The 11,878-nt window shown below is 41.4% G+C and overlaps 1 protein-coding gene across 1 annotated transcript; it reads left to right on the top strand.

Annotated features, from left to right (window-relative positions):
* Positions 1 to 1,784: 1,784 nt before the first annotated feature.
* LOC136121925 (proline-rich protein 23C-like) lies at positions 1,785 to 2,891 on the top strand. Its single transcript, XM_065875793.1, has 3 exons — positions 1,785 to 1,856; positions 2,036 to 2,420; positions 2,530 to 2,891. Exons 1-3 carry the CDS (start codon positions 1,785 to 1,787, stop codon positions 2,889 to 2,891), a joined length of 819 nt encoding a protein of 272 aa, XP_065731865.1.
* The last annotated feature ends 8,987 nt before the right edge of the window (positions 2,892 to 11,878 follow it).

The raw sequence follows: 11,878 nt of genomic DNA, 5'->3' as shown, positions 1-11,878 counted from the left end.
CATTCCCCGACCATGGGATATTCAAGCTTCGCCAACAGAATTCTCCAGGACAAAAGTAGTTGTTTCCTGCAAGCTCCCCAACATCTCCCCACCCCGCCCTCTGTCCAAACAACAGGCGCACAGCAACGGCTCCCATCACCCGGGAACATAGAGGAAGGTGCCAGTGGCATCCACATTCACCGCATGAGAACTCAGGTTCCTGGCAGGGCCCGCTATGCCAGTGTACAGCCCCTGTAAGTTCCCCCAGCCAGCATCCTGACCTAAGCAGGGGAATTTCTTGGCCCGTGGCTGAAACACCGGAAGTGCAGCCAGGAGAGCGGATGCAGGCCAGGAGTGTAGGGGAAACCCCTCAAGGCAGGCCCAGGAAGTTTGAGTTCCCTTCATGACTGTCACTAACAGGCTGGGATGTGACCTCAACCATAAACCGCCCTATTCCTGAACCCCTCAAATGCTGAATGAAAACAAATGCAGTGATCTTAAACTTCCTCACAAAACAGAATCTTTGTGGAGGTGCTTAAGGAGAATTCCTACGCCCATGACTCCAGGCGTTCTGAGCAGTGGTTCTGGGATGCAGCAAAGAATCTGCATTTTACACCAATTGGCTAGAGAAGGCCAGTGTCTGCCAATTCACAAATCAATAGCTTGAACACCCATCGAGAGAAGCCTGATTTAAATGGAATTCAGTACAAAGGAATGCTATGTGGCCCTCAAAATGAGAACATATAAGCTATTTTGTAAAAAGGGCCAAAGTGAGCAATCACGTGGTTAAAGGACAGGGAGGGAGATGTTTCACCTTCCTCTGAAACCATATGAAAGTATTACCTATTCCAGAATCATTACTGGATGTTTTCTCCTATTAACACTGGTTAGGCAGTCGAGCCACACTTTCTCTTGGCAGCCACCTTCAGGGATCTGACAGTCATTGACATCACAGGCAAGGAGAGGCTTAAGGATGTCATCCAAAAATTCACCTCACGTGGACAGACCTAGAGTCTGTCATACAGAGTGAAGTAAGTCGGAAAGAAAAAGACAAATACCGTATACTAACACATATATATGGAATTTAAGAAAAAAAATGTCATGAAGAACCTAGGGGTAAGACAGGAATAAAGACACAGACCCACTGGAGAACGGACTTGAGGATATGGGGAGGGGGAAGGGTGAGCTGTGACAGGGCAAGAGAGTTGCACGGACATATACACAATAACAAACGTAAGGTAGATAGCTAGTGGGAAGTGGCCGCATGGCACAGGGATATTGGCTCGGTGCTTTGTGACCGCCTGGAGGGGTGGGATAGGGAGGGTGGGAGGGAGGGAGACGCAAGAGGGAAGAGATATGGGAACATATGTATATGTATAACTGATTCACTTTGTTATAAAGCAGAAACTAACACACCATTGTAAAGCAATTATACCCCAATAAAGATGTTAAAAAAAAATTCACCTCACTATTGGACCAAAAGAAGTTGAAAGTTCACTTCCAGGGCGAGGTCTCAGGGGACGAGAGAACTACATCTCACTGTCCTGGTGCAGCGTCCACTGGTGGGACTTGAACTTGAATCAGTTTTCCGGTTCAGATTTTCCATATCTGAGGTCAACGCAAGGAAAGCCAGGAACTCGACCCAGGAAGCCTAGTCCTAGAGCGGCACGATTGCTCCGCCCCCTTGAGGCCTATGGAAGTATTTCTCTAGAGTAAACTACCCACAACAGCCGGGGCTACTGGGCAACACAGAGGCCTCCACTTCTAGGGGCGGAGCCTAGGAAGGGGCGGAGCTTAGCGTGAGGATGCTTTGCGACTCAGGTTCCGCTGGCGTCGCTCCCAACATCCTCGGCCCACTCCTGCGCAAACCAGTCCACGTGAGGGCCTGAAGATTCACACAAGCAAAGCCGAGCCCAGCAGCTCCCCTAGAAGCCAGGACTGAGGGATCCCGAGAGGCGCCCCCAGAGCTCCGAAGGCTCCTCCCTCGTCCCGCAGTCCTGCGCCCCACCGCCCTGCTTCGGCCTCACCTGTCAAACCGATCTGTCACTGCCTGCAGGACCCAGCCCTTCCTCGCCTTCTGCCAGGCCCCCAGGCCCGCGGCCACATTGAGAAGATGGGCAGCCGGCCCCGCAACCCCAGCGCCTCCCCTGCGGACCGGTGGGGACCGCATCCCGGAGGACCGGGCCCTGCCAAGCGCCGGCGAATGGAGGAGCCCGCGGGCCCCGAGTCCAAGTCCAGGGCGGCGCCCAGCCTGGACAACCTGACCTGGCCCCCGACCGTGGACACCCTCATCTTCGTGATGGTCCTGCCCGCCGGCTGTGCCCTGCACGTGCCCCTGGACGACGTCGACCTGCTGCTGGAGCCCGAGCCCACGTCCGTGCTGCAAGTGTCTCTCGGAGATCACATCCTCATGCTGGTCCCTGAGGCCCTCCTGGGCTCGGGTGTGACAGGCCCTGTCCCCAGGCCCGTGGGGACAGGGCCTGGGACGGGGCGCTTTCCGGAGCCCTCCCGGGGAGTACATGGCCCCGGAGCCGGGATTCTTGTGCGCAGCTGTCCCAGAGATCTCCTGCCAAGAAGAGGTCAACGAGGAGGACGCGGATGCTGACGCCGACTTCCTGCCGGCTGGGACAGATGCTGCTGCAGTCTCAGTCGCTGGGCTCCGCCCCTCGGCTGGATGTATGTCTGGCTTCCACCTGTTGGGCCAAGCCTCAGAGACGTCCCCTCGGGCCCCCAACACTAGTCCAGAGAGACGCGCTCCTCACCACGACGACATCCTGGACTTGCACCTTCCAGAGCCCTTCCCTGACTCACCACTCCAAACTCTACCTCCCTCTCCAAGTCCAGGTCCTCACCAGCGTCCCCAGCGCCCTCATGGTCCTCCACGCAAGATCCGGAAATGCCTGTTCCCTTAATCAACTGCCTCCCACAATTCCTGGCCAACTCAACGGGGACCAGGAGAGAGTCTTCTGATACTGGCTGTGTGTACCTTGCACACACTGTAAGAATCATATGAACAGATGCTTTATGGATGCAGGCTGCACTGCAGAATTCTGATCAGTGACTGACTAAAACACCTGAAAGGAAGCTCACCCGGGCAAAGAAAAGCCGCTTGAAATACAGTCTGCTTTCCGACAGCCAGACTGCTCCTTAGATTTTCTCTAGGGAGGGCACCCTTAAGCAGCTCTACCCCCCTCCCATTCACTTCAAACCTAAGCGCCAGCACTTTTCTCTAAAAAGCCCTCCTTTTCCGGGCACCCTACCACTGCCCATACCCCTGTTCCCCCCAACCCCCTTAATAGAGTAATTGCTAAATTTGTTTTGTTTACAGGGTTTTGGACCTAGTGTCCATACTAGTTTACAACAACCCTCTACCCAGTTTGACCGTTTCTGGATGGCAGCTCGAGCCCCTTTGGGGGAATCTAGCCAGTAGTTGTATGTGGACAGATCTTTGTTGGATACAGAACACAGGATGGGGAACAATGATCAGGTGCCCTCCTCTTTTTGAATGAGCAGGTTGGCAAATGGTTTGACTTTATTGCTGGGTTTGGGGTGATATTTTCCCAAAAGACCCAACTGTTTTCCATTCTTCTTATATGCTTTTAATGTATTTCTCTTGTCCTGGAAAAGTTTGTAATTCTAAAGATTCTGTGTTTTATACCTCTAAGATCCCAAATAGGTTTTGTACATTACTACTAGCATATAGAAATAATTTGCTCTTATATTGGTCTGATATCCAGCAAAATTACTTAATTTCTGTAACCACTTCTCTGTAGATTCTCTTGCTTGACTGATAAAGATCTCTCGAAATAATGAGAGTATGTCTCTTTTTTTTTTGCACAAGCCTCTTACATCTTATTTTTCCTTAATCTTTTTAAAAAATAAATTTATTTATTTATTTTTGGCTGCGTTGGGTCTTCGTTGCTGTGTGCGGGCTTTCTCTAGTTGTGAAGAGCGGGGACTGCTCTTCATTGTGGTGCGCGGGCTTCTCATTGCGGTGGCTTCTCTTGTTGGGGAGCATGGGCTCTTGGCGTGTGGGCTTCAGTAGTTGTGGCACGCAGGCTTCAGTAGTTGTGGCTCGCGGGCTCCAGAGCACAGGCTCAGTAGTTGTGGTGCACGGGCTTAGTTGCTCCGTGGCTTGTGGGATCTTCCCAGGCCAGGGCTCGAACCCGTGTCCCCTGCATTGGCAGACGGATTCTTAACCATTGCACCACCAGGGAAGTCCCTCCTTAATCTTTTTTATTGGATATTACTTCAAGTAATATATCCAGGTTGACTGGTATAGTCAATAGGGTCATCCCTTTCTTTTTCTTTTGTGTTTTTTTGAAGTATAGTTGATTTACAATATTAGTTTTTGGCGCACAACAAAATAATTCAATATTTTTATAGATTATATTCCAGTTAATGTTATTACAAAAAATGGGTATATTTTCCTCTGCTGTACAATATGTCCTTGTTCCTTACTTACTGTATACACAGTAGTTTTAATCTCTCAGTCCTCTACCCTATCTTGCTCCTCTCTCCCCTCTGTCTGGTGACAACCACTACTTTGTTCTCATTATATGTGAGTCTGTTTCTGTTGTATTCTATGCATTTGTTTGTTTTAGTTTTTAGCTTCCACATATGAGTGATGGCATAGAGTATATGTCTTTCTCTGTCTGACTGATTTCATTAGGCAGAATACACTCTAGGTCCATCCACGTTGTTGCAAATGGCAGAACTCCGTTCTCATCAGACTGGCATCCATTTGCACACACTTTGCAGTGGGTATTCAATAAAACCAAATGAGCTTTTCTTCTCCTGATTTTCTTTTGCCCTGATAGTTTGGCTTTAATCCAGAAAGAGTGTTCTCTTTGGTGTCAGGGGGTGGAGGCTCTGGAGTCTGCATTCAGAGAAGTCATGTTGGGGCCTAAGTCATGAGATGTACAAGCACCTCATTTACCCACCATTGCCAGCTCTTATGGGGTAGTTTAAATGTAGAGCTTCTACTCTTCCAGGAAAGATGCCTGCTTCTTACATGTCATCTCATTCAACTCCTCATAGCTTCACTAAGGAGGATTTGGCTTGAACAAAATTGTGCATTTGAGAGGCTCCTTCGATAAGAAGGGGAGAAGATTTCTCAGTTTCAATGGGCAGCATATTTTGATTTGGTATAAGGAGGCTTCCAAACAAAACTCTGAATCAAAGGCTGCTTCATTAAAACATTCTCTGGGGCTTCCCTGGTGGCACAGTGGTTGAGAGTCCGCCTGCCGATGCAGGGGACACGGGTTCATGCCCTGGTCCGGGAGGATCCTACATGCCGCAAAGCAGCTGGGCCCGTGAGCCATGGCCGCTGAGCCTGCACGTCCGGAGCCTGTACTCCACAACAGGTGAGGCCACAGCAGTGAGAGGCCCACATACCGCAAAAAAAAAAAATATTATCTGGCCAAAGCTAATGACCAATTTGAAAAACAACTAGACTTACTTCTCTATTAAGTCCTCCAGTTGCCTTTCCCAGATCGCCCTCTGCCTCTTCTCCTGACATTCTCTCTCCTTCTGAAATTCCACTGACTCGTCTTTTAATTCCCCTTTGCCAGGTCCCCCGCCTTTGCCCAACAAACCTCCCAAGAACCCAAAATGCTAGCTGCCTCTGAAGATCCACCCCCATGCACCAGGTATTCAGACAACTTCAGAGTTTAAACCTTGGACCTGAGCTGAATTAAGAGCTATTTGTAAAAATGTCTCTAAATTCAGACAAGACCAGCAAATATTCAGAGAAGAATTTAGCATTCTGTTGGGTGCATAAGCCCCAGACTTGTCTTGACACAAATCACTCATACATATATTGGTCAGAACTGCCCGATGCTCATTTCTGGATGGCAAAGCAGACTGACCCAGGAAAGGACCTGCAGGATCTCTCTTACCACAATAACCCTAAGGGTTCAATAACAAGCCTGAAAAGTTGGGCAAAGTCTCCTAAAAATCATACCTGAAACGTTTCCAATAAAAATCAATGCAACTGCTACTCTTTCTATAACAAGCCCTGCCACCTTTGCTCGGCCTCCTCCTTGCCATAAACGTCCCACGCACGTAATCAGTATTTCAAATAATGCACAGATTTTCCCTGTCTCTCAGCCTTTATATGTAACCCTTGAGCCCTCTGACTGGAAACATTCCTTCTTGCTCTGTGACAACACACTTGCCAATCTAAGTAGAACTTAACTTTACACATAGAACTGTTTATTAGAAGCACACCAGAGGGACTATTTCTTGAGTTTTCAGAGGAGCTCTCTATTCATAATCAGTTGTATCTGGTGTGAATATACCTTTACATTCCGCATTATATTTGATAGATACTCCAGATAAATGTCTTGACACAACATCTGACCTTTATGAGTTAGAAATTTCACTGATGTAGTAAAGATAATGGGAGCAGAACTTATTAAAGTTCAGATACATTCTACAAAACCATTACCCAAACTTCCCACAATATCCCTTGATGCCAAAAGAAGAGTTCAAACGTATAGTTGAATGCCTTCTACAAAGGTCTTCCCATGCACTGCCTTTGTAACACTCTCATCCAGCAAGAAATGAAGCCAAACAGACAAGGATTTTGATTTGTTCAAGACCTTAAGGCCATCAATAAAATAGGTATACCTCACTACCTGACAAAAATTTACCCAAAAACCATTTTATCATCAATTCCATATGAAGCCACTTGCTTCACTCTAATGAATCTCTCCTCTGCCTCTTTCAATGTGTTTCTAGACCAAGACAGTCAATACCTTTTCGCCTTCACCTGAGGAGGACAATAATATACCTGGACTGTCATGCCCCTGGAGTACATTGGAGCCCCCTTCTATTTTTTCCCTGGTTCTGGATCATCACTTAAAAGGTCTAAATTTCCCTTCTGATTCAGTTCTTAATACAATGTGTAAGATAATTTACTTTGTTCAAAGAACAAGGAAGCCTGTAAAAGGATTCCATTGACTTACCCCAGCCTTATCAAAAAGGAGGCATAAAATTTCAAATATAAGTTATAATTTTGCCAAAATACAGTCCATTATTTAGAGTACACCCATTTCAGGAGAGGAAAAACTTCTTTTCTGATAAAAGACAATTCAAACATATCCTAGACCCCTCACAAAAGACAATTGAGAGTATTTCTGGATTTAACTGAATATTTGCAGACAATGGGTGCAAGTTTTATTAGACAGAAACACCTCTTTATGAATTGACACTCCCCTCAGTAAGAGACCCTATCCTGGGGAACTCAAATGTGAAAAGGTCTTCTGTAACCTGAAGAAGACTGTTCAACTTCCTCTTTCTCTATTCAAGTCTAACTACTAAGAAATCTTGTGTCTATTTGTGAATAAGCTATCTGACAAGTGTTTGAGATTTTAACTCAGCTTGATGAGAACTATCAAAAACCCATTGCTCCTAAACTGGAAACAACTAAGATGTCTTTCAATAGGTGGAGAAATATCTGTGATTATACATAATCTATATATCTATATATATTATATAATACATATATATTGTATATATATAATATATGGAATATTATTCAGGTTAAGAAAAAAAGGAAATGAGCTACCAAGCCAAGCAATAAATAGAATAATCCTAAGGGCATATTGCTAAGTTACAGAAGTCAGTCTGAAAAGACCATATACTGTGTGAATCCAGCTATATACATTCTGAAAAAGGCAAAACTATAGAGACAATAAAAGGTTAGTGGTTGCCATGGGTTCAGAGGAGCTGGGTAAATAGGTAGAGCGCATGTGATTTGTAGGGTAGGTATCTACTCTCCATGACATTATATGGAGAGGTTCATATGGAAATTCTACCAAATATTTAAGGAAAAGTTATACCTATTCTTCACAAACTACTCCAAACAGTTGATGTGGGGAGAACACTTTGAAACTAATTCTACAAGGCCAGCATTACCCCAATACCAGAACCAGAAAAAGACACTAAAATAAAGAAAATTACAGGCCAATATCATTGATAAACTACATGCAAAAATCCTCCACACAATATTAGCAAACTGAATTCACCAATACATAAAGAGGATCTTACACCACAATCTAGTGAGATTTATTCCATGGATTAAAGGATGAATTCATATGCACAAATCAAGTGATGTGATACAACACATTAACAAAACAAAGGATAAAAATTACATGGTCATCTCATGTATGCATAAAAAGCATTTGACAAAATTCAACATACATTCATGATAAAAACTCTCAACAAAGTGGGTATAGAGGGAACATACCTCAACATAATAAAGGCCATACATGACTAAGCCACACTCACATCATACTCATTGGCCAAAAAAACTGAAATCTTTTCCTCCAAGATCAGAAACAAGACAAGGATGCCCACTGTTGCCATTCCTATTTAACATAGTATCGGAAGTCCTAGTGACAGCAATCAGACAAGAAAAAGAAAAGGTATCCAAATTGGAAGGGAAGAAATAAATCTGTCACTATTTACAGATTACATGATACTATATACAAAAAAACCCTAAAGACGTCACAAAAAAACCTGTTAGAACTAATAAATGAATTCAGTAAAGTTGCAGGATACAAAATTAATATTTAGAAGTCTGCTGCCTTTCTATATACTGATAATAAACTATCAGAAATATAAATCAAGAAAACAATCCCGTGCTTTGTGACAGCCTGGAAGGGTGGGATGGGGAGAGTGGGAGGGAGGGAGACGCAAGAGGGAAGACATATGGGAACGTATGTATATGTATAGCTGATTCACTTTGTTGTAAAGCAGAAACTAACACACCATTGTAAAGCAATTCTACCCCAATAAAGATGTTAAAAAAAATAAAAATAAAATAAAAAAAAAAAAGAAAACAATCCCATTTACAATTGCATCAAAAGGAATAAAACACCTAAGAGTAAGTTTAGCCAAAGAGATGAAAGACCTATACTCTGAAAATTATAACACATTGATGAAGGCAATAGAAGTCAATATAAATAAATGGAAAGATAACCCATGTTTATGGATTGGAAGAATTAATATTGTTAAAATGTCCCAACTACTCAAAACAATCTATAAATTTATTGCAATTCCTATCAATAAACACACATTTTTCACATAACTAGAAAAATAATTCTAAAATTTATATGAAATCACAAAAGACCTCAAATAGTTAATCTTGAGAAAAAGAACAAAGCTGGAGGTATCATGCTCCCTGGCTTCAGGCTACACTAGAAAGCTAGAGTAATCCAAACAGTATGGTACTGGCACAAAAATAGATAAGTAGGTCAATGGAACAGAATAGAAATCCCAGAAATAAACTCATGCACACGTGTCAATTAACCTACAATGAAGGGGGCAAGAATATATAATGAGGAAAAGCCAGTCTCTGCAACAAAGGGTGTTGGGATACTTGGAAAGCTATATGTAAAAGAACAAAATTAGAACATTTTCTCACACCATGTAGAAAAATAAACTCAAAATGGATTAAAGAACTAAATGTAAGAACCTGAAGCTGTAAAACTCTTCAAAGAAAATATAGGCAGTATGCTTTTTGACATAGTTTTTAGTGGTATTTTTTTTAAATCTGTCTCCTTAGGAAAGGAAAACAAACAAAAAATGGACTACATCTAGCTAAAAAGCTTCTGTAAAGTGAAAGAAACCATCAACAAAATGAAAAGCCCATCTACTGAATAAAGAAGATAGTCACAAACGATATATCCAACACAGGATTAATACTGAAAAATATATAAAGAACTCATACAACTCAATATAAAAAGATAAAAACTACCTGATTATGAAACATGAAGACAATCCAAATAGACGTTTTTCCAGAGAAGACATACAGATGGCCAATAGGCACATGAAAAAATGCTCAACACCTCTAATCATGAGGCATATGCAAATCAAAACCACAATGAGATACCACTTCACATCTGTCAGAATGACTATCATCAAAAAGACAAGAAATAATAAGTGTTGGCAAGGACGTGGAGAAAAGGTACACTAGTACACTGTTGGTGGGAATGTGAATTGGTGCAGCCACTATGGAAAACAGTACAAAGGTTCCTCAAAAAATTAAAAATAGAACAACCATATGATCCAGCAATTACACTCCTAGGTATATATCCAAAGAAAATGAAAACACTAATTTAAAAAGATATATGTACCCCAATGTTCACAGCAGAATGCCAAGACATGGAAGCAACATAAGTATCTATCAACAGATGAATGGATAAAGAAGTTGTGGTATATATAAATATATATATACATATATGTAATGGAATATTACTCAGACATAAAATACATATAATGGAATATTACTCAGCCATAAAAAAGAATAAAATTTTGCCATTTGTGACAACATGGATGGACCTAGAGTGTATTATGCTTAGTGAAATAAGTCGAACAAATACTTCATGTTTTCACTTATATGTGGAATCTAAAAAATAATACAAATAAACACATATTACAATTCAGAAATAGACTCACAGATGTAGAGAACAAACTGTTTGTTACCAGAGGAGAGAGGGTTGTGTGGGGAGAGACAATATAGGTAAAGGGAATTAGAAGGTACAAACTACTAGATATAAAATAAATAAGTGACAAAGATGTAATGTACAGTACAGGTAATATGACCAATATTATATAATAACTTTACATGAAGTACAATCTATAGAAATATTGAATCACTATGTTGTATAGTTGAAACTAATATTGTAAGCCCACTATAGTTCAATATAAAATAGGCATAATTAATTCATTAATTAAAATGATGGGTAAAAATGCCAACAGTTTTTTTGCATACATAGAAAAACCCACCCTAAATTCATATGGAATCTCAAAGAGCCCCAAATAGCCAAAACAATCTTGAAAAAGAATAAAGTTAGAGCTCTCACATTTCCTGATTTCAAAATTTATTACATAGCTACATACAGTAATCAAATCAGTGTGGTGCTGGCATAAAAACAGACCAATTGATTAGAATACATGGCCCAGAAACAAACTCTTGCATATATTGTATAATGAAATTCAGCAAGGGTGCCAAGTCTACTCAATGGGGAAAGGATAACCTTTTCAAACAATTTGGTTGGGGTGGCGGGAGTTTTGAAATAAGTAAAGGGGATTAAGAGGTACAAACCTCCAGTTATAAAATAAACAAGCCATGGGGATATAATATACAGCATAAGGGATTTGGTCAATACTATTGTAATAATGTTGTATGGGAACAGATGATTACTAGACTTATCGTGGTGATTATTTCATAATGTGTGCAAATGTAAAATCACTATTTAGTGCATCTGAAACCAACATAATATTGTTCTTCAATTATATTTCAATAAAAATTTTTTTGTTGTTGGGAAAAACTAGATATCCACATGCAAATAATAAATGAAGTTGAACCCTTACCTTACACTGTATACAAAAATTAACTCAAAATGGGTCAAATACCTAAACATAAAACTTAAAACTATAAAACTCTTATATGAAAATATAAGGGGAAAGCTTCATTATATTGAACTTGATTTCTTGGATATGACACCAAAAGACAGACAACAAAAGTAAAATAGATAAATTGGACTACATCAAAATTTAAAACTTTTGTGTATAAAAGGACACTATTAATAGAGAGGAAAGGCAACCTATAGAATAGGAAAATATTTGCATATCTGCTATGTGATTAATATCCAGAATACATTAAGAACTACAACTCAACAGGAAAAAATACCTGACATTTAAATGGGAAAAAGACTTGATAGTCATTTCTCCAAAGAAAATATACAAATATATATAAGCATACAGGAAGCATATGAAAAGATGTTCAACATCACTAATCATTAGGGAAATGCAAACTACCATGAGATGCCACCTCACACCTATTAGGGGGGTTGCTATTAAAAGAAAAAGAAAAAAGAAAAAAACC

This window comes from Phocoena phocoena, chromosome 4 (genome assembly GCF_963924675.1).
Source record: "Phocoena phocoena chromosome 4, mPhoPho1.1, whole genome shotgun sequence".
Lineage (NCBI taxonomy): Eukaryota > Metazoa > Chordata > Mammalia > Artiodactyla > Phocoenidae > Phocoena > Phocoena phocoena.
This window is presented reverse-complemented; position numbering and strand designations above follow the sequence as displayed.